At 44.3% G+C, this 23,739-nt stretch overlaps 1 protein-coding gene across 1 annotated transcript in view; it reads right to left on the reverse strand.

Moving 5' to 3' along the window:
* Nucleotides 1-1,600: 1,600 nt before the first annotated feature.
* srebf2 (sterol regulatory element binding transcription factor 2) overlaps nucleotides 1,601-23,739 on the reverse strand; it is a 32,220-nt gene continuing 10,081 nt past the window's right edge. The window contains exons 3-11 of the mRNA XM_063218687.1: nucleotides 23,180-23,367; nucleotides 20,363-20,534; nucleotides 19,419-19,536; nucleotides 18,837-18,946; nucleotides 18,357-18,489; nucleotides 17,728-17,899; nucleotides 6,936-7,115; nucleotides 5,971-6,085; nucleotides 1,601-5,272 (exon numbers count right to left, since the gene is read on the reverse strand). Coding sequence (XP_063074757.1) covers nucleotides 5,055-5,272; nucleotides 5,971-6,085; nucleotides 6,936-7,115; nucleotides 17,728-17,899; nucleotides 18,357-18,489; nucleotides 18,837-18,946; nucleotides 19,419-19,536; nucleotides 20,363-20,534; nucleotides 23,180-23,367 — 1,406 coding nt within the window. The 3' untranslated portion in view covers nucleotides 1,601-5,054. The remainder of the gene's footprint in view (nucleotides 5,273-5,970; nucleotides 6,086-6,935; nucleotides 7,116-17,727; nucleotides 17,900-18,356; nucleotides 18,490-18,836; nucleotides 18,947-19,418; nucleotides 19,537-20,362; nucleotides 20,535-23,179; nucleotides 23,368-23,739) is intronic.

Below are 23,739 nucleotides of genomic sequence, written 5' to 3' on the forward strand. Positions count from 1 at the left end.
TTTCACCCATTGCTCGCACTATTACAAATCAGTTTCGGTATTTCCTTTATAGGGTACATGTGCCTGCTTATCAGTGTGTCGGTTGGGCGGGTTGCTGTTTAATTCGATGTTTGTAGGCTATGACCTGAGCTGAATGCATGCAAGCAGAATGTTTGGAATGTGAAAGTGTTGCGTGTGTTTGTTTGAACTTGGCGTTGTTGAATAAATGTGTGCGAGATAGGCCTAAGCTGTCTTCAGAAATTGTTTAAAACATAGCTGCTGCTAAGAACTGTACGAGTGTCACTTTTGTGCTTTTTATTTTCGGCAGCTTTTCACTTTTCACCGCGGTCAAGTGATAAGACGCTTAAATAATAGGCTAAATAATATCGCGCTCGTGGGGATCATTATTTTTTTACATGTTAAAAAAAGGAGGGGGTGGGGGTGGGGCGTGGATTGCTGCCGACGCACGAGCGGTCTCCCCCCCCCAATATCCTGCGCTCATGGGGATCATTATTCAGCCAATGAACTTGATTTAGGCTCTATTTTAAAGACAATTATGTGTGTCTGTACGTTGTAGGCTAGGCCTACTTTGTCAGTGTCACTTTTGTGCTTTTTATTTTCGGCAGCTTTTCACTTTTCACCGCGGTCAAGTGTTAAGACGCACGAGCGGTCTCTCTCCCAAAAAATATCCTGCGCTTGTGGGGATCATTATTTTTTTTACATTTAAGAAAAAGGAGGGGGGGCTGGATTGCTGCCGACGCACGAGCGATCTCTCGCATCATGACCATGGACAGCTCCCCACAAGTGTCGGAATGGTGACATTAAATTGTCGGAATGCTGATACCAAAATGTCGGAATGACGGGATGTCGCAATGGCGTAATGTCGGAATGGTGCTATGTCGGAATGACGAGTGCCCCCCATGTGCCTTATAGATGAGTGGCACATCGCAGCCAAGACGAAGTGACCAACAAGTGTCAGGAGTGTCAGAAGTCACTGTGCATAGCACTATATCCATAATTAGCGTTAAATGATGTTAGTCAAAGCAATGTTCCTGATCTAAATAAGTTAGGCATGTTGTTTAAATGTATGACTTGGTTGATCAAATCAAACTAGTCCCATTAGAATAGTAGGCTATAACTGTGTATGCAGTATCTACCAGTCTCCACTAAAAGTAACACATGAGCTGTGTGATTCTGCAAACATACTTACTTAAACACAAGTTATGTCTATGTCGAATCATAGAACACCATAAAGTAGGCCTATTTGGGGGGAGTACAACTGTAGCACTGTTTTTGAGCCATATGGCTCTGAAAATAAAGTGAGCAACAATGAAAGAGATGTAGGCTACATTATCTACTTCAAATTTACCTGTATTCAATTGACATCTATACCCTGGGCCATAAAGAGTTGATTGGGACAACTCACTAAAATGTAAACAGGTTTTTAACTTTATATTAAATACTCTTCCAAGTACCGGTTAATACAGTGAAAGCAAGCCAGTTTCTGGTGTGCATTCATCAAAATGACAATAGCCAAATCATCTTTTCAATCTTACACGACTGTTACAGATGCATTATTACTAAAGATACAAAATCACAAAACAGTGACACACAATTTGTCCATGGTCATCTGCGATTTTATTAAAAAACAAACGTTTAAACATAAAAATCCAAACAATAAACACATTAAGAGAAGAATGAAGGGGGAAAGAGAAGTCTGTAACATGATATTTCCCAGTGAGGGCTTGTTGAGCTTAAGCCAATTACTTGACATCTATGATAGCCATAGGTCTCGGCGATCAACTCAGGATAAAACCACCAGTGCCCATTGTCCAGGTTACTGCAAATAAGATGCCCAGGCAATGCCACATGAATATTCTAAGGGGAAATACAACAAAGGTGGTCAAGTGTTGTAAACAAATGCCAACAACCTCTTCCTCTATAAGGTGTATGACTACATCCAGGTTACATAAACCAGGTCTGTCACTTAACCACCTTTGTAGTGAACCCCATGCCCCAGTTTAAAACCAGTTTGAAAGCTAAGAATAGATTGTTTTGCTAATCTTTTTATGCACATGTTTTTCTCAGCAATAAACATATCAAGTACAACATTTACATCACTATTTGTTGCCCCAAATTCTTCAACATTCAATTTTCTATAATTGACCCCCTTTTTTACATACCAGGAAGTCTAAAGCCGTAACTGTGGGGGTGAACAGAATGCTGTTCATGACAAAGACAAGAAAGAGAGTACTTGAATTACAGATCTTTAAATAACAAAATAGCTCTGAGAAAAAAACACAATGGCGACACTGACAAAAAAAACAACCTATCAAACTCAAGAATTAACAAACGAATAGAACAGATGCCCATTATAAGCAACTTTTAAAATTAAAATTGAAAGAAAAAGAAAGAGAACATTTTAAAACATAAAGGCCATGAAGCTGCGAACATTAACAGTTAAAACTCAACATCTCGCCTGATACCGTGATCGCCAGAGTTCACTCATGACTACCTCGTCATCTCACACCTCGGGATTGGTCAACATTTTGTTTTTCCCAATTTGAGGTTCAGGGGGGGGATTCCAAGAACGTTGTTAAGTGATAAACCTGGTTAAGTTGAACTACAGAACGTGGGTCAAGCCTACTTCAGGCCCTTCTATTAGATGATGTACCACTTCCTCAAGGTAAACTTAACTTGGTGTACCACTGAGCCAAATTCTTGGAGTACTCCCCAGGTATTCAGACAACTATGTACTTGTACATAGCAACATATAAAATATTCCAAAAAAAAAGAAAAGATGTGTGGTCTGTCCGGTCACTTCCTCAACATACGTGACGACAGGCTATAATGTTCTACATCTGACTTTGGTCTCTACACAGCTATATACAAGGTATATACAAAAAAATCTGAGCTCTCTTTTTTCGTGTTTGTATAAATATGCATGTGTGCATGAGGACTGCTGTTTGGGGGTGTAGTTTATGGAGTCGAAGGTAAAGGAAACCTCACTAAATGATAACATTACACACAACATTTCACACTACATGATCAGAATTGCACTATGTTTCTTCAAGAGTTTTGACCAATCCAATCCATGCTACTGTGCGTCGGCATCACATCAGTCTGCTACACTACAGACACTCTCTGTGGCCCTCCAAGTATTCAGTACTACAGTTTACAGCGCACTGTATGGGCGTTGCGTAGTCAGTGAGGTAGGTACAAACAGATTCTACACACACAGTTCTGTGAGAGGCCTCGACTTTCCTAAAGGTGCGGTGTAGGTCAGAGATGGGCTTTTTAGAGATATGGGCTTTAAAATGCCTCTCGGGAAACCCTTTGGATGGTCGAGAGGAGACTAAGAACGCAGTGAAGGGTGTAACCATCCAACCAACCAAGTCCTCTGATTAACAGTTGTAATATTGAGGGGTATTGAGTCCCTACTGCTGGTCCTGTGTTTGTTGTTCTTGTCATTATTGGCCACAGTTGGTAAGTTAACTCATTTGCTTTTTATAAGAACTCATCATTGTCATGTGTTTTTTTGTTCTGCATTTCAAATTGTAGAGACTGCCCATCAACTGAAACATGCTGATGAGAGAGAGAGAGAGAGAGAGTAGGTTAAAGCCTGCACATCCAAAAAACACCTGACCTGGGAACAGGACAACCAAATGACAAGATGAAAGTCAAGTGCAGCTGACTTAGAGATAGAGAGATAGGAAAGATGGAGAGAGAAAGTGTCCTCTCATAATGTGCCCAGTAAACTTGGACACCTGAGGAGGACGTTGTAATATTCGCCAACCTCCTGTCCAAACACATGGTCCCGGCACATTAAAGACAGCAACCCCCTCTCTCTCTCTCTTTCCCTCTCTATTGCCTGGCAATTATTCCAGTGTGAGATGTGGCTCATAGATAACTGTTGAAAAGCAATATGGCTGTGGAGATGCCTGGTCGCAGAATACATTAAGAGCTTCATTGCAAAATGACTTCAATCAGACTGGCTTCTATCCATTTTGGAACATTTTGGGGAAATGTATATATTTTATAATTGGGTATTGCATTGCATTACATTGCAAAATGCACTTATATTTTTTCTTTAAAAAAAAGTACGTTCTCAAAACATTTGAATGGCAAGAATTTGCACATAGATGAAAAGACGTCTGAACAATCATTTACAATAATGAAATGTCAAAATTTAAGTCATTTTGCAACTGAACTCTTCACATATTCTGTACTACAGAGAATGGAGGACAGGTATCCCGGCAACAAGGAGGTACAGGATTGGAGGACAGGTATCCCTGCAACAAGGAGGTACAGGATTGGCAAAGCGGAGATGATTGATTAAAATAAGCCAGAAGCCCTTGTCGAAAGGTGACATCACAGAGTGTCTCTACATAATAGGATCTGGATCATGATCTGAATTCTATGGGTGTGAAAACGTTGAAGTATACAGTCTATGTGTGTGTGTGTGTGTGGGGGAGAGAGTGAATGAATATGTGTATGTAGGTGTGCCCGTGTGCATGTTGCGCATGCACACAAGTAAAATATACAGTGCTTCAAAATGGACGACATACATCAACATATTTTTTGTGGGCTGTGAATGAGAATAAAATGGCTACTGCTAAGCTTCGCTTCGTCCCTAACTTTACAAATGTGCTGCAGCTCCCAGCAGATGGCTGATGGGGTTGGTGCATGGTAGTCAATGAAAGATTCCAACCAACCCAACCCCTTTTTTTTTACCACCACGACCCTTTAGAGATTCCCAGGGGCAGACATCTCGCATCGCATTCAGAAAGTAAAAATCCTGCCACCTATTTGCTCCAGCCAGTTCAATAAACCGGCTGATCCTAACTACCGCACACCTTCAGCCACACAGACGAGCTAATTACTGGAATCCTCTGTATGAGGAGCACAGGCAGAAAGAATATCTGGCAGGATTTTTAACTTTTTCAATGCAATTTGTCCACCTCTGGAGATATACATCCAACCCTCTCACCCTCCCTCCATCCATCCATTCATCCATCCCTCCATCCATCCATCCATCGGGCTGCAGGTGCCGGTCCCAGCCCAGCGGAGGTGCCTCAGGAGACGGCCATGGTGGTGCCCCCGCCCAGGCGCAGGAGGATCTGCTGGCAGTCCTGCACAGAGCGCCGGTCCCCGACCCGCTCCAGCGTGCGCTTGGCCTCGGCCAGGAGGCGGGCGCGGTGCCCAGGGGGCGTCAGCAGGGGCAGCGGCAGGTGGCGACACGCCAACAGGATGGCATGGGCACGCTCGCGCTCACCCAGCACACACTCACCGTCTACACAGACAGAGATAGAGAGGGAGAGAGAGAAGACAGAGAAAGACACATACAGAGAGAGAAGAGAGAATAGAGAAGAGGAACAGCGAGCAAGACAGAGAAAAAGCACAGAAATGAGCAGAGTTTAGGAGCAGAGAGCACATGGGGGAAGAGTTGAGGGAAAGAGTCAGATGGTAGAGGAGAGTGGGAAAAGTAGAGACGGGAGGGAGGGGTAGAGAAATGGAGCAGAGTAAAGAGTAGAAGAGTGGGAGAAAATGAGAGAGAGAGAGAGAGAGAGAGAGAGAAAACAATCTTTACTGCAGTGGGTAAATGCACAGACACTGTATGCATAATGGTGTATGTTTGTTCATGTATGGTGCAGACAGTGTCTGGTGTGTAAGAGTACCCGTGTGTGTGTGTATGTGTGTGTGTGGGCGCGTGTGCGTGTGTGCGCGCACGTGTTTGTTTGCTTGCTACACAATGATGTTTTTGTGTGTGTGTGTTTGCTGTGCAATTGTGTGTGAGTTGTGCAATGGTGTGTGTGTACGTATATGTGTTGTGCAATGGTGTGTGTGTGTGTGTGTGTGTGTGTGTAATGGTGTGTGTGTACGTATATGTGTTGTGCAATGGTGTGTGTGTGTGTGTGTGTGTGTGTGTGTGTGTGTGTGTGTGTGTAATGGTGTGTGTGTGTGTGTACTGGTGTTTGTGTGTGTGCTCACCTGCGGCGTGTCCAGAGCTGTGTGTGCGTCTGCGCAGGCTGTGTTCCAGCAGCTGGTGTGTGCGTGTTGGGCTGGCGCCAGCCATCAGCCTCACCGTCGTCTCATGCAGGAACACCTGAAACAACAACACAACAATGATGCAGTCAGACAACACAACACACAGCAATGATGCAGTCAGACAACACAACACAACACACAGCAATGATGCAGTCAGACAACACAACACACAGCAATGATGCAGACAGACAATACAACACACAGCAATGATGCAGTCAGACAACACAAGAACACACACAGCAATGATGCAGTCAGACAACACAACACACAGTAATGATGCAGTCAGACAACACAACAACACACAAAGCAATGATGCAGTCAGACAACACAACAACAGCACTCACAGAAATGATGCAGACAGACAAATGAAAATTGCGTATAATAAAAAGAACGTTCATGCATTTTGAAGAAGTGAGGACGACATGTACCTCAAAAATAATTCACACACACACTATGCAGCAGTTTTTGCCAGCCACATCAAAACGTTCTAGTCTATCTGGGGATTTTAACAGAAGTGGCTAAGACTACTTGATAAGGCCAGAAACGAAATGCTTACTGGCCACATGGGCATACATTCCATTTACCAATTCTTACACCTTACACCAAGACAAACACTCACACACATGTGCACCCACATACACATGCACCTACGCATACACACCTTGTGCATTCCATTTATCAATTCTTATACCCCACACAAAAGTGCACGCACACACAAACACACACACACACACTCACACTCACTCACATGCGCACACGCACACGCATGACACACATATGACACACTCTCCACACCTTGTGCTGGGCCTGCCTGTAGCGCACGCACGCACACACACACACACGTACTCACACGCGTACACACACGTCACACACACACACGACACACACATGACACACTCTCTCCACACCTTGTGCTGGGCCTGCCTGTAGCACTGGCCCAGTTTGCGCAGGGAGCTGAGGTCTCTCTGGAAGCCGGCCAGCTGGGAGCCGAGGGAGGGGCCGGACTCCCCGTTGGAGCCGCTGCTGCCACGCTGCCATAGGTTGGTACGCAGGGTCAACAGGAGGTCACACACCAGTAGCTCCACCCCCTACAGAGAGACAGAGAGAGACAGAGAGAGAGGGGGAGAGAGAGAGAGGGAGAGAGGGAGAGAGAGAACGAAAGGGATGGACATAGAGAGAGACGGAGAGAGATGGAGACAGAGAGACAGGCAGACAGAGAGAGAGAGCTGTGTCAGAAACCAGTGGGTGAATATGGTTAACTACTGGGTACCCACTGTACATGCTATGTTGCTATGGTGACAAAGAGGAATACTTGATCAGCAGTGAGCTGTGTTTATATCAATGTGTGCTTTTACAACGGTGTGTGTGTATAACGCAGACGTGGGCAAACTCAGGCCTGGGGGCCACATGCGGCCCGCTCGGCCATTTCATGCGGCCCTCAGAGACTTTCCCAGAAAAAAATGCAGACTCGCATGGTCACTCATTCTTCAATGCGCTACCTAAAACAAGGGTCTTGGAAACCTAAGATTACTAAAGTCTACATCTAGATACAATTAGCAGGAATGGCATAACTGACAATGGTGTAATTATGCTGCCGTACACCAATTCTTATTATTGGCACGGGCAAGTTGCCTACGACATCCGGCCCTTTGGTCAACTTTCTAAACCCAATGTGGCCCTTGAGCCAAAATAATTGCCCACTCCTGATATAACGGGTGGCGATAAGTTGAGTTTGGCGGTAGAACGTTGGTAAACCTCCCTCCTGAGGAGCCTCATACAGTATCCGGTCTGGACCTTTAGTCTCAGAGGCACCGTGCTGTGCTGTGCTTCCCAAGCCCAACTGGAGCGGTAACTGGCAGGTCGCGGGTTCGAGCCCCGAGTGTGAACTACCACAGGATGACCTCGGTTACATACGTATATGTGTATGTGTGTGTGTGTGCACATGTGTTGTAAATCTGTTTCTTTTGGTGTGTGTGTCTGTGTGTGTGTTGCCTATGTCCGTGTGTGTGTGAGTGCATTGGGGTGACTGGGGGTTGTTGAGTGACAGGCATGATGGGCAGGGGGATTTCAGAGCACATATGTTGCAAATCTTTCTGTGTGTTGGTGTGTGTGTCATGGGCGCAGATAGCTTTTAAAAACTGAGGGGGACATTTTCACAACAGACCGTCAGTCGGGGGGGTGGGGGGGGGTTATTAGGCTATTATAATAGCCTACCCTGATTATAATACACTGAATATCGTTTTTTTATTGTTAGTCGCCTATTCATCTTCCACTAAATAATTGTATTTGCTTTAGTGGCCTAGGTCTACTACATTAAAGAAGAAATGAAACGAATATTAATTGTTGGAATTTTACAGTTTGTGCTGCATATTACAAAAGTTCCAAGCTTTGTGATTAAAACAAGATATTATGTGTGTAATAATTTATCCGGGAAGTCATGTTAAAACGTGCTCAAAATGAGCAATATTTTGTCCAGTAGTGCGAATTTATTGTCTTATGCGTGACGTCATAAGGTTGACACAGTCCAACTCCGAACCCACAAAGTTATAGTAATCAATGGCGGCGTCTATGGCTAGTAAATCAAAGCACAGTGGAAAATATTGTGTTCGTGGCGGTCCAAATGGTACAGGTTGCAACAAGTACAAGCTTCACTGAAGGCATCTCTCTGCACAAGTGTCTTTAAGTCAAAATTACTGGAACTGTTGCTGACAAGGAGAAGGCAAAACAACGCTGATCGTGTAGGAGGCATCGGCTTTTGAAGTGACCTAGATCAATGTTGTGCTTCGGGCGTTTTCCACCCCTCCTGTTGTTTACCTTAAAAAATCTGGAGACCGTGGACATGGTTGGAAATACACTCCTAGGCTACCACAAGCAGTGTCTATGGATAGCAGGTGTGCTGACGGATATCTCTAGCTCGAGTGCGACCACGGGTGAGTCTGGCCGACAGCCACTTAGCAGGATAGCAGCATGCTAAAGATGCTATTCCTCTCTGCCATTGTAGCACCCTAGTAGGCTACTAAGGGTCCTCGGTCAATGCGCTGCGGGTCGAGGTGTTTCGTTACGACTCCATGGCCGTCGGTCGTGGAGTTATTGCTTTATATGCAACGAAATCGCCCCAGCATCCGAGCACGAACATCTGTGTTGTGTAGTTATGACTCTATCCATGGCCGGCGGTCGTGCAGTTCTTGTGTTATGCAACAACAGCCCCTAAGCACGAACATCTGTGTCAAAATATAGCCTACCTACCGACTTCCAAATTGTCGCATAATGATGGGTATAACGCCATTGTTTATTAAGATTACATTAAAACCATGCTATTGAGCTACTTAAGCATACGTTTTTAAAGTAGCTGATAGTGCAATTTCGCTAGGTTTCAACATGTCAAAGACAGAGTGCAGCAGCCAAAGCATCGTCCCCCCCCTTGTCACGTTGCCATAAACAAAAAAACAAGTATGCCGCGCTGGTTGATCGATAAGTTGTCGGCATAATAATTGAGATAACGCCATTGTTTAATAAGATGTTAAAGCTGGCTTTCAAAGTGCCACTTCGGTTTCAACCTGTCAAAGACAGCGCGGAATGTCACATGATCTGAGAAACCGGCAGCTGGCTGGCACCCTAACATGCTCCCATATTTTCCAGTTTACCACAGCACATACAGCCTACACTAATAGTGTCATATGATTGATAATATCTTAATAATGATCAGCGTGTAGCCTTCGTGTAGCCTAGTAGGAGCGCGGTGCTGTTTTGTGCCCGTCGATCCTGTGCCGAATATGGCATATCTTTCCAACCCATATTGTGGTGCATCATCAAAGAAAAGTCTACTCGGCTTGTGAGGCTTATATTCAACGTGAGTTTTTGTCACATAATGTTAGAGGTGTGTTCTTTCGACATGTCGATATTTGTATCTTAATGTTGGTTTCTTTATGAGATATGGGTCCTTCAAATGTATGATATTTCCGCAGCCAACCATACTCGCAAAAAGAGGGTGTCAACCGCATGACGTCACGCCCCTGTAAATATTGTCGCACCAAAGGCACGGTTTTAAGTTGCCGTTTCAACAAGTTATGTCCGGAAAAATTATTTAAAGTTGGATTGATGTTTTAGAAATAGGCCCAATATTTAATGTGAATAATAGATGAATATTCGTTTCATTTCTTCTTTAAAACAAATAAATCTTGATTAAAAAATTAAAACATCACAAATGTTTAAACCGCTCCAGCTTCTACTCAGAATGTGCACGAGTCTCCCACCAAGACCCCGCCCCAGTGCGCGCTTCTAAACACCTTCCCATCAGCAAGTGCTACTTTCCCAACCAATTCAAACTTTAAACAGGATAACTGTTAACAAATTTCACGTTGTAGGCCTATTAATGTAGGCCTACAGCGGGCTATGCAACAGTGTGTGATTTATGGCAGTAGACATTTTAAGACGACCAGTCTCGCAGTGGTTTTGCATGCAAACATAACTTGAGTCCAGGCGCGGTTTTGGGGCGTGTGATTGATATATTGGTAGGCTAAGCAAGAAACTGGGTAGGCCTAACCAAGTCAAACTAGGCTATATGGTCTCCTCCAGATTAGACATGTTTGATAAAAGCGACTTAAATGGTGATTCTTGAGCTCTTCAGACAACCTCTCTGCCACTAGGCTACTCGTCATTTTTCTACCACGCTGCGTGTGAATATTGTATCCTTCAGTTCACTCCACCACTTAATGCAATCCACACGTTTGCGTTGTGATACCGCCGTTTAACAACAACCCACAGTAAATGCATCCAACAGAATGACACCACCGCAATCATCATTCCAAAAATCCGTAAAAAAGACATTGAGTCCGATGTTCACAGCAGGCCTAGGCTACAAAACAAGAGACCGACACGACTACAGTACTTGCGTTGGCTTTGATTGACAGCTGTCTTTTCACTCGAAAACAGGTCTACGACAGAGACACAAAAAACCCTTCTGAATAATTAACATTTGTTAACTTCAGCAACTACAAACAGCGTCACAGCGGATATGAACCCATAGCAGAGAGGAAAGAAGAAGAGAGCGGAAACAGCTGCCTCTATGGCGTCACCGCGCCGCCATTTTGATTTTGTTAGATATGGACGTTCCATGTAAATAACACAATGTTCAGACTCATACATGAGTGAGGAATGAAACCGTGTGTTGTTTTCTCTGTCGACCACATTTTCATCAAATTCACTTATTTCGCATTGTATTCATTTGATACGGGATTAATAGTTGATTTCTACGTTTTATTAAAAAAAAAAACCCGTGATGACTGGAAACGGCAACTCTACAAAAAAGTTCCTTTTTGGGAACTTCTAGACGCAACGCTGACTCTTCCTGAAAAGGCAAGTGGCTTAATGTTTTTGTATTGCATAAATATGACAAGTAACTATCCACTTAGCAGTAAGTTCGTCATTATCTTTATATTCGTCATCAAATGGATTTAATATTATGGTTGTATTCATGGATCTTTCTGGACAGTGGGTGATGTGTGTCGGCCGTTAACGTTAGCATATCTCCATGGACAGCTAAGTGTCTATGATGTTAAATTATTAGGCCTATGTTGAGTATAACTATTTTATTCGTAAGTTAGACTACGGATCATGAAAACCCCTGCATGGTTGGCTGGTCTTCCCCCTTCGTCATACCCTTCTACTTCATCTTTCGAGATGTTATAATTTAGGCTACATTTCAATGTAATTTCATCAAATGTGATGGCAACGTGCCTATCTCGCTCTTCCATATGCTGCACTTGATGTTTAAGTGCATACAGCACAGGTTCATGCCATCCCGGCCCGATGTCTACTCTCTGCAAGATATTTGAAAGGGTCCTGGCTGTAGGGAGCTTGAAAATTCTCCTCATGGTTCGGTAGGCTTTTGGCCCTGTACCCTTAACCTGTAACGCCCAACTTTTCATGAAGTTGCTCCACCGAATGGCCCTTGGTTTTTTTTTGGCATTATCAATTTGCTCGTTGACAAATTGTGCGGCTTGTTTTGGCAATACTTTGGAAATTTCCCTCTTTAATGTTTGTTTGCTGATAGATGGTGTCTTTTTCTTTAGCCTTGACAGCTTTGATTTGTAGCAGCCAATTTTTCTTTTCAGTTTTTCCACTGTGTTGTCATTGCTGACACTGGCCAGTACATCAGTGCCTAAAAAGAAATGTGACAACTGTAACAACAGACTTATGCACAGACTACTACCTATGCAGTGTTCAACACTCAGAATGTATCTGTTACCACCATTTGCCATTAAATCACTTACTATCCAGGATCTCTGAGTCTGTTGTCTCAATTTCAAGTGCGACCCGTTTTCGGGGCGGTGGACGAACTGTGTCTTGAGATTTAGGGGGGTTGGGACAGTCTACTAGCCAGGGTACGGCCATTGGCAGTAGGCCAGATTTCCTGCAGAATGCAAAGTATTGTAATGTTTATATTTCTACAAACACACTGTAAGCCCAGTTATGAATTGTCTGAGTAAAAAATGTTGAAGATGCTAAAGCACAAGTGAAATCCAGGAGGATTTACAATATTATGTGAACTCCAGGCAAATGTGAGGACAAACACAAGGACAAGGGCACCAAAGCACTTTGAGTCAACTAGATATAGTATGTATAAATACATTTGAGATATGATTTGGTTTGAAGACACATGTAGGATGGTAATGGCAATCAACAGAAAACATGACACCAGGATAAGGTGACTCCGCAAATACGAAGACATCCCATGGAAAAAGTCTAGAACTTTTCAAACATATATGGGTTGAAATTAAAAAATAAAAGAGGTCATCAAACAATGACAATAGTTCAATGCACAGTCAACATCAATGAAAGGCAAGGGGTCTGACAATGTAAATAAGCTTACAGTTCTGGAAGGATCTCAACTGTTGCAACAGAATGAGTCCATGAAAGTCCAAAAGATGGAGGCATACACAGTGATATAAAATACAGAGTGCAGCAATATACAAATTGTTGAGTGCATGGCAAAGTTCTTAAAGGTTGAGGGGGATGGCCTCTTGTTAGTGGACTGGAATGGCCTTTGGTGAACAGGGGGCATGGCTAGACGGTGAATGACTGCAGCATCCTGGAAGGAACATAAATACAAGCCATGATTCTCCATGTCATACAGTGTGTGTAACCTGTTGCGGATCCTGACGACGCTCTCTGCTTGTGAGGAGCAAAAGCCTTATGCTTGATTCAAGCCAGCAATGGTAGAGGAGGAGCACTCAATGTGTGGCTCTCTAAATATGTAATTAGTTGTATTTTTTTTGTAAAGCAACCCAACATTTTAAATTATTTTTTGTGAATATGTGTGTTTTGAATTTGCAACATTACCACAAGTAATCAGGCTAAACATCTGGGTTTACAGTATGTTGAAAACTTATAGAGTATCAAGTGTCATTTTCAGAATATGAAATGGCAATGTCTCTACCTGTCCAATGGGTTCACAAATTGTGAAATGGCGAAATGGTCACTGCATACTTTCCTATGCTTCATTTCATCGGTCTGTAAACCACATAGGTCCTCCCGCCTGATGTTATTAATCCATTCTGCACACCTGCAGAAAATAACAGTAGTGTGTTTTAATATCACAGATATCCTTGGTTAACATTTGCGCTGGTTCATGTTTTCTATTTTGCCACTAGGGGGAGATACAACACAAATTATAGGGGTCTGGCTTTTTTGTTGAAATTGAGTTTCCGTCAGAGGAAAGTCTATGTGAGTTTCTCCACTTCAATAGGACAAGGACTGGATACTTTGCCGTGGATATGTTTAGTCTGGCGATTTTAAAGTTAATTGAGTTAAATTTTGAAAGGAAAATGTTAGATGCATATGTGGGCATCATCATAACACGAATAAACAAAGCCCACTGCACAGTTGTCAGATCATTTCAGCGCCTCGATTCATCATGCAGTGGGTTGTTGCGCTAGCAGGCTATCCAACTTTGTTTTACGGCGACATAACGGTGGCATCATCTGCCTACCCAACACATCCTTTTAAGGTAAGACAATTAGTTAATATAGCACTTGATGTGGCACGTCGTTGGCGTATTATATACGAGCAAAATAATAGTTTCTAGGTGACGTATGCTATGCTAAAACTGTGGTGGGAGGTGCTGGACATTGAAAACAGCCTTCCTTGCAGATCATCGACAGTATGCATTTCTAAATCAGAAGTGAAAAAAGGTACTCGGTAGGCCTAGAAAATTAAATGTTGTGCTCGCATTAGAAGTTAAGCACACAAAGTTATGTCTTTTGACACACAATGTTCTCATCATGTTGCTCAAATATCATTGTGCCCATCTGACATCTGCACATCAGGCTTAGGCTATCAAAACGAAACTATACCTTTTTTTTTCTTTGGGAAATGAATGAAATGCCACCTCCTTGTTCCTTCCTGTGGACTTGTAACACCCTACAGCAGCACATTGTGTGCCTATATATTTTGGTGTATTTGGGGCATTTGGGTCCTTTGCGTAATTGTGATCGGTGTTAGCCATGTTTTTGACTGATGCTGAATGAATGAACCGTTGGCGACGCGTCCTTGACTACCAAAATCAAAATGGCGGACGGCGTCGGTGAGGTAACAATACAGGCCAATAGAACTTTCCCCTCTCTTCTTCTTTCCTCTCTGCCATAGTGACCTTACCTTAAAACGTTGTCTTGAAAGCAGCTAAATCCCAACTTTTAATCCATGCGTTCCACCACCATCGTTCACGTTCCACAGTTTTTGTAATCCACATCACAGTTAGCAAGAAAGGGACTGTCGTCGACATTAACTTTTAGGCTATAACAAAAGCAACTGGTCTGAGCCACAAATGTAGCCTAAATATGACGCCTGCTCTTCTCCACTTCCTGAATCTAGCCCTGTCAAAAGCCAATCACCGTGAGAAGCAAAAAGCTTATGGCGCTTCAAATCTGGGACTTCAGTGGCTGTTAGCCAATGAAAAAATAGATTTACTGCCATTAACTTCAATGCATTTGCTTAATTCTGCAATACCTCACCACACCATCGCAAGCATAGAGATTCTATGTCGCTACCTGGTGTCACTGTTGAGTCAGCTGACACAGTGAGCTGACAGAGCCGTTTATAGAGTGTAATGCCGTTTTTTGCCACATATGAAAGTGAATGGTCCAGGGAGGCGCTATTTCGCACATTGCAAAATGCAAAGGCAGAAATCAGATATTTTCTCCATTAAAGTGAGGGGGACGGGTCCACGTGAATGAAAATCTGGGTACGTCATGTCCCCCCCGTCCCCCCCGCTATCTGCGCCCATGCGTTGAGTGTGTGTGTGTGTGTGTGTGTGTGTGTGTGTGTGTGTGTGTGTGTGTGTGTGTGTGTGTGTGTGTTTGTGTGTGTGTATTGTCTGTGTTCATGTGTGTGCATTGGGTTGACGGGAGGGCGTTATGTTGTGACAGGCGGGGGGGATTTCAGGGGGGGCCTCTGTGTTGCTCTGCAGGCACATTGCACCGGCTCTCTGGATCATGCAATGCAACTACAATGCACCACAGCCACCCCCAACCACCCAGAATGCATTGGGAATGAGTACAAACACACAATGGCACAAAGACAAGGACACACACATACAAACACACATACAGGCACAAACACGTAACATGGTGCAGATACAGCATGTGGGTGTCTTTTTTTCCACATGCACATACATTCTAAAAATCTCATCAGTATGGTTTCCACGGTGAACAAGTCTTCCATTTACTAAAGCATGATGGCAATTGCGTTGGATGAAATCTGGATTCCGTTCCTCAAAAGCATTGTTGCTAAGCCTAAGCAGTTGGCACCTTACTAGATCTCCAATAGGAAATTGCATTGCAAACCAAGTAAGTTCCTAACTTAGTTAGCAACGATGTTGTCTGGAAACGCAACCCTGGATATAGTCATAGACAAAACAAAATGCAATTACTTGTGTGGAGGCTACTAGCTTGCAACGTACTGCCCTCTGTCAAAATGCTTAAGACCATGGAAGGATCACAGTCATGCTTTAGAGCAGTGATTCCCAACCTTTTTTGTCTCGTGTACCCCCTAAGCCTCTTAGTTGTGCCATGAGTACCCCGTAATTCATGTTCAATATCGCTTTCTCTGTCCTTATGTGACTGCTCCATACATTTGTTATAAAAATAAAAATTTTCCAAGTACCCCCTGCAGTGTGGTCGCGTACCCCTAGTGGTACACGTACCCCTGGTTGGGAAACACTGCTTTACAGCTATGTGGTAAACCGTAAGCCGTGCAGTGAAGCGATAAGGGCGTGGGGGATTCCACACACTACGTAGCTTGATGACAAACAGTGTCCCATGACACAGCTTTTAGGCTTTTTTATGATGCATTCGAAACTTGATGGTTCTTCAGTGTGCTTGTGTGTGTGTGTGTGTGCGTGCGTGCGTGCGTGTGTGTGTGTGAAAGAGAGAGACATGGATGTCACAAGGAGTAATGATGCATTCAGTTGGTGGGTACAGGGGGTGTACCAGAAAGCAGCTTGGTCACTTAGCTTGGTCACTTAGCTTGGTCACTTAGCTTGGTTTACCGCTAACAGAGGTTTTCCTTTTTGGTTACTTTTAGTGATTCCTACTTTCTGTGAGCAGATGCACCAAGTAAAACATGGCTCAGAAGTCTGGAAGGCACCAGCCTTTTTTATTTATCCTTCAGCTAACAGAGGTAACATGGCAAGGCAACATGCCTAGTGGTTTGGTTTTCACCAGAGATGGATACCTAGGTAAGTGACCCAACAGTCAGGAATAACCGGCAGGAAGCACCTGGGATCTTGCAGGTGGCACATGCATTATTTTGTGTGTGTACAGTAGGTGATGTGTGGGATCTTGGATGCATAATGCAGTTTATGTTTGTTTGAGCGTGGGTTTATGCCTGGGATCTTGCAGGTAGCATATGCAGTTTGTGTTTCTGTATGCAAGTTATATCTAGGATCATGGGTAAGCGCCGGTTAGAGTGTCAGACTTGAAGCCCAAAGGTTGCTGGTTCGACTTCCGACCCACCAGGTTGGTGGATGGATTAATGAAGCAGTGCTCTCTTCAATGACTGGGACAGCTGTGGTGCAATAATTAGGGAGTTGGACTATATGTAAATCACAGAGTTGCAGGTTCAATCCCTACCCTTGGCAATGCCTTCCACCCTTCATGGCTGAAGTGCCCTACTGCTCCAGGGATTGTAACCAATACCCTGAAATATCTATATGTCGCTTTGAATAAAAGCGTCAGCTAAGTGAAATGTAATAATCAGATGACTGTACCGTCCCGCCACACTGTCCACCACACCTTGCGACACCGTTTGGAACTGCCTTCTCCCAGGGTGAGGCATAAATGCAATTTTGTTGTGTGCAGTGAGCACTGTGTGCTGTGGAATGCTGCGTCACAATGACAATGGGAGTTTCCCAGGTGGGCTTTCACTTGTATGTTTGTGCGTGCGTGGGTTTATATTTAGGATCTGGGATGTTGTTTGTTTGTGGGTTGGTTTATGTGTGGGCTCTTGACCCAAATTCTTGAGCAAGGTGGCAGACTGGGCGAGCTGGGTGTGTGTGGGTGGGTTAATGTCTAGGATCTGGGATGTACGTTTGTTTGTTTGTGTGTGTGTGTGTGTGTGTGTGTGTGTGTGTGTGTGTGTGTGTGTGTGTGTGTGTGTGTGTGTGTGTGTGTGTGTGTGTGTGTGTGGGGGGTCTTGACCCACCTTGTTGAGCCAGGTGGCAGACTGGGCGAGCTGCACGTTGATGCTGGCGCGCAGGTAGGCGCTGGAGCGCTCGCAGTGTGCCAGGCAGGCGTTCATGCCCTCGCCCTTCATGGGGCTCAAGCTCACCTGCACCGCCTTGCACAGCTGCTGCACCGCCTTGGGGAGAGGATGGCTTCAGGAGAGGGCAGGAGAAAGAAAACACCATTTAATAATTTACTACAACACAGAGATGTCTTTATTATTCACATCAGAGGACAAAGACGGAGCGAGAGGTGTGCCATTAAGTAAGTTTCCAGGCACAAGGGGAACTTCAAAGACAAAAGCTTTATGTGAATAATGATGTGCCAAGTTTGATATTGCGCTTAGTTTAGCCTGTAGTACTCTATAGTTCTGTTAAGTTGTTTTGTAAGTTGCTTTGGATGAAAGCATCTCCTACTTGTAAGTGCAATGTAATATCCAGTAGCATTTGTACAAAGTATAAAACACAAAAATAGGAACAGCAGAATAGATAAATACGTTTCTACACATTGAGAACACAGAAATGAAAAAAAAAACTCCCTGAAAGAATGTGTGTATGTGCGCGCACGCATACACACTTAACACACATCGACACACACAGAAGTACTCACTCGAGTGTGTGCAGGGCCCTGGGGACCCTCTCTGCCTCAGACAGCAGAGACCTCACAGCTGCGTCGTCTCCTTGCAGCCAATGAACCACCGCCTTCAGCACCAGCACCCACCAGCGGCACACAGGGTCTCCCACTGAGCAGAGCAGGGGCACAAAGACAAACACAGACAACAACAAAAAACACACACACAGTCACTTCAATGGTAACAAGAAAAATGTGAAGCCACTAGCTGATATCCCAGGAGTGTATTTTACACTCTGGCTGAACAGTTTAAAGTTCTCCACCTTCACGAAAAGAATATCGCAGCAGGTCTACTGATTTTCTGCCATTGCAAAAACAGAAGCCATGTTGGTGATTGAGCAAAACTATGCAGCTGCTGCTGCAAATCTGCTACATCACGTACGCGGTTAGAGACATGCATTGTTATATGGAGAGCAGAAGTAGAGTTATGTGGACAGCGAATAAGGGATGGGTCTGCACCTGGTGTGGTGTTTTGATTGGCCAGCGCGGGGAAGGAGGGCGACGTGGAGGTCGACTCCTCCGTGCAGCTGTTCAGCAGCTGGAGGAACTCCAGAGTACTCCCAAACTCCCTGGAGGAGGAGAGAGAGAGGGAGGGGGGGGGAGAAGAGTAGAGGAGGGTAGAGCAGAGGAGTGGAGAGGAGGGAGGAGGCAAAGAGAGGAGAGAAGGAGGAGAGGAGAGGAGAGAATGAGGAGAGGAGAGGAGAGGAGAGGAGAGGAGAGGAGAGAAGAGGGGAGCAGGGAGGGGAGACAAGGAGGAGAGAGGTGTCAAGAAGGGTTTTTTTGTGTGGTGAGATAACAGACATTGCTTTCTGCTAACATGCAGACAGAACAATGATAATGCTGCTGTCCAAAATGTAGAAACAGCAGCATTTCTTATCAAATACAGCTAACAATGGGATTGATTCTAATGATTTACCACAAAAGGTAATGGTCATTTATACACCATCAAACACCAACAAATTGAATTAAAAAGAATTTAAAAGCTAAAACAGGGACTTAAAAAGGTAATGGAAAAGCTGTAGGAGAGAAGATGCAGCCTACCCGGAGTCATCTCTGCACTTGTTGATGTCGGAGTTGGTGTGGGGCTGGATGAGGGAGTGGACAGCCCGTTCCAGAAGCTTCTCACAGAAGCAGCCATGCAGCTGGGCAATGGGGTCCGCTGGGGGAGGAGGGCCGCATAAGACAACAGGAGAGGGGTTACAACAGGAGAGGGGTTACAGCAGGGATCGGAAACCTTTTTAAAAAATAAACACCCGCTTGACCTCATCATGAGCCTCCCAACGCCCCCTTAGTATTAAAAAAATAAAATAAAGTAGTGCCTCCAGATGGCATTAGCACCACCTGATCTCTTCTGCATCCTTCTTAATGCTCCGCCTAGAGCTCCCCAACACCCCCTGCAGGGCTGTAGAGCACCCGTTGACAAACACTAGATTAAAGGAACCAGTGTTGCCAGATGTTTCTGACCAAATCCCGCCTAAAAGCTTCTCAAAAACCGCCAAATTGCGCTAAATTCCGCCCAAATTCAACAAATTACATTGACTTCTATGGGCCAAAAATGGCTGAAAAAAACGCCAAATGGCCAATTTCCCCCATTTTTACCCGCAGACGCTCATCCAAAGTAGCCCAATTGGCCGGGCACCAATGTTGACGTTCCGTTTTATTTTATATTTGCATGAGCCCACTTTTTCTACACCTGAGCTATCGTTGTGCACTCCACTACTTCTCTACTACAATCCACTCACAGAAATATTGTTTTATAGAATTTGTTTTTATGGTTGTTGATCGACTTGGATCACTTAGTCAAAATAAATTCCCTAACTCCTAAGCTTTCACCAGTGTTTCATAAGATGGCATATTAATAGTTGCTTACAGTACTGTACCATCAACAGGAGCATCTTAATGAGGCGCGACCAATTAAGTTGCATGACAAACATTATTAAGGAGTGTGGGTTTTTGTACACTAGAGACTATTTGCTTGTTCTTACCTTGGTCTCTCTTGGATTTGTACACTCCCTCATGACCCTCTGGCTTCACTGACCAATCGCAGCTCAGGAAAAACTGCCTGGCCAATGGGGTGAAGAGCCAGCGCAGGCCATCGGGGATAGGCTTGCCATCTGATTGGCTGGCTACGCTCTCTGCGCGGTTCAGCAGGTAGCCCTGTACGCCCCACGGACGAAAGAAGATAAATAGCTACAATTAACTCTTACAGTGGTGGAACAAGATGCATTTTGAACTTGTTCAATGAATGGGAACATTTTTTAATGAATGTGACTGATGAAATCATTAGTTAAATTCCATTAAACACATTTCACAGATAAGCTTACATGTGCAACAACATAAAACAAAGGAGATGGGAGTTTCTACGCATGGACAGAGACTGAGCGAGCGAGCGAGCGAGAGAGAGAGAGAGAGAGAGAGAGAGGAGAGAGAGAGAGAGAGAGAGAGAGACAGGGGCGGTTCTACCACTGGGCAAGGTCGGGCAATTGCCCGGGGCCCCGGACTTTCAAGGGCCCCGACGTTACCCAGATCAATTCCACGTGGAATGAGTTTTCAGGTTCTCGGGGGCCTAAACTACAGCACGGGGCCCCCTGGTACAAAGTAGCGGGTCCTGCCCGACTTGCCTGTCTGCACTCAGTACAGTTTGAAGGCCCTCGCGCTTCTTTCAAATATCGAATACTCTTGAAAATCTGCATTTGTATATATAGCCAGTGCCACACTTCAGCACGACGGTGGGACTTAAATTTGAACTCAACATTACGCCACAAGAAAATGAATAGTAGGCTAGGGCTACTTTTAGCAACTGTAGGTCACATGGGTGGTAGAACTATACAAATAAATGTTTCAAATACAAATGTAGACCATAAAAGAACGATATTTATGTGGATTTTCTTTGATTTATTTTTGTACATTGCGGCCTTGCATTGTGGGATACATTATACCGGTAATAGCCTAATACAGTCTGGCTGTTTGGAGAGAGCGCCAGTTGCATCGGCAATGTTCTACCGTTATTTCTAATGTCAGCCTGCCCCAGAGAGCTGATTCGGCCCTGACGCAGGGGAGCTTGTCCTTTCATGATAATAATAAGCCACAATAAGTCATGGTTGTCAGTGAAAACTCAGTCGTTTGCCTATGTTGTAGCATGCCTTCTTGACCTTGTTTATGGATGTAGGTAGAACATGATTTGTGCATCTTGATAAAAAGTCCGTGTTACAAATTGCCCTGCGTTACTTTGTGCTACGCACTCCTCTACTTCAGAGACAGAATTGTAAAATAACCAAGTCACTTCAATCGCCAGTGCTAGCATGAACATAATGGATATTCAGAAGATATGTTGTACAGAAGCTACAAAGAAGGCACGGTAGGGGTTTATTCCTTTCAATCATTATGTCCGCCGCAGCACAATTTTGATACCGTATCATGTCATACTTCACGCATTGTTGTCATTCGGTGTAACTATAGTCAAAAGTTGAGAGCTCTAATGTCGGTTCGCTGCATTTATTTCTGGTTAGCATGACGGTTTGGCTATTGTGTAGTCTAGCTGTTATATCACGTCACGAAGCTGGGTCACTTCAGAGTTGTGAGCGATATAGTTATTACAAGTTAGAACTAGAGAGGGGACTTGTTAACTATTCAACAGATGTGTGCACGCGCAGTTGGCGCAAGGTGCCTGTTGTTCCTCGTTTGTTGCCTAGTTCTAATTTCGGTTTCTGAAACACAATAGTTTCTACTTCAGTCACCGTTTCCTCTGTATTGGGTGTTCACTGGCGAGTGCAGTGTGCGTTATGGTGCACCGTGGTGTGTCGACTCGTGACTGTGTTTTCATCGGTGTGTTGTGCTGTGATCTATAGTTCAAGGGGCGCATCACCATTTTTTTTTTAGTTTTCTTTTGTAATCAACCCTCTACCGCGAATTGTCTGATTCTATCTTCTTTTCTCATTTATGGAACGAGTGTGGGTCTATCCTGGCTATTTCTCACGTGTTGCAGGCTGAATGCTCACATCAACAGCATAACTAAATCATTTGTCACCTTAAGAAGAAATTAAGCTCTGCTTTTATTACCTGCAGAGATGGCTATTGTAATAGCCTGCCCCTACAGGCATTCCCCAAAAGTCACTCAGGCAGGTGCAACTTATCCACATGTTGCTGCTAGAATTCTAAATAGCAAAAGAGATCACAACACTCCAGTAGGCCTATTTGGTCATTTCACTGGCTACCAGTGAGGGTTTTTGTTTTGTTTTGAGAATTGAGTTTAAAGCAGTCCTGATAGTCTTTAAGTCACTAAATGCCTTGTGCCCTAAATATAGGCTATTGTGGATGTGCTAGAGCGATATCATCCTTAGATGCCTTAGGTCTTCTCTGGTAGTGTCTAGTGTTAAATCCAGATAGGGTGAAATGGCACAGTCATTATGCTGCCTGCTGGGGCCAGCTAGATGTCCAAATAAGACCTGCCCCAACAGTATGATTTCAAAAGAAATTAAAAACAGCTTTGTTTTCATCTGACTTTGGTGATAGTTATCTACTATCTATAGCAATATATTTTTCTCTCTTCTCTTTCGTTAGCCTACTCTTTAGCACACTGAATGACAGTTGTGTATGATAATGTGCTATATAAATATTGATTGAATGTGGGGCCCACCAAAATAATCTTGCTTATGGGTTCCGTTGTTACGCCACTGCCTGCATACATCATCGATTATTAATTAATCATTTAAAGGGGGCCTCAAAATTGTTTCTTGCCCAGGGCCTCAGATTTTCTAAAACCGCCCCTGAGTAGAACCACTACTGTGCAATGGGCCACTCACGGGCAGGCATGAGAGGTGGTGTCCAAGGGCCGTGCGGAGGGCAGTGGCGGCGGTCACGTAGATCTGTGCCAGTTGGGTGGCAGGCATCTTGCCCTGGGCACTCTCGCTCAGGTTCACTGCACTCATGGACAGCGACAGAGCCCACCAGCTGCTGCGGTCCACCACTTTACCTGAACACACAAAACAAAATGCAACGCAGAGGTGTTGAAACAGGAGTTAAAAAAACAATTCCTGATCAGATACGGAGAGAAAGAGTGTAGTCTGTTGGTGCCACAGACAGTATATGGATATTGAAAATTATATTGATACCACGGTTTTGATGAATGCAATTTCTTTCTTTTTTTAAGGGCTTTTTTGCCTTTATTTTCTGACCGGATAGTGGAGGAGAGACAGGAAATGAGTGGGGAGAGACAGACGGGGAGGGATTGGCAAATAACCCAGACCAGAATCGAACCCGGGTCGCCAGCGCAGTAACCCAGTGCCTCACCGTTAGGCCCCACCATTTGTACTGTACTGCAGAATAATCTAATGTACTGTAATGTACTGCACTTTAAAGTAAT

Source organism: Engraulis encrasicolus, chromosome 2, assembly GCF_034702125.1.
Source record: "Engraulis encrasicolus isolate BLACKSEA-1 chromosome 2, IST_EnEncr_1.0, whole genome shotgun sequence".
Classification (NCBI taxonomy): domain Eukaryota; kingdom Metazoa; phylum Chordata; class Actinopteri; order Clupeiformes; family Engraulidae; genus Engraulis; species Engraulis encrasicolus.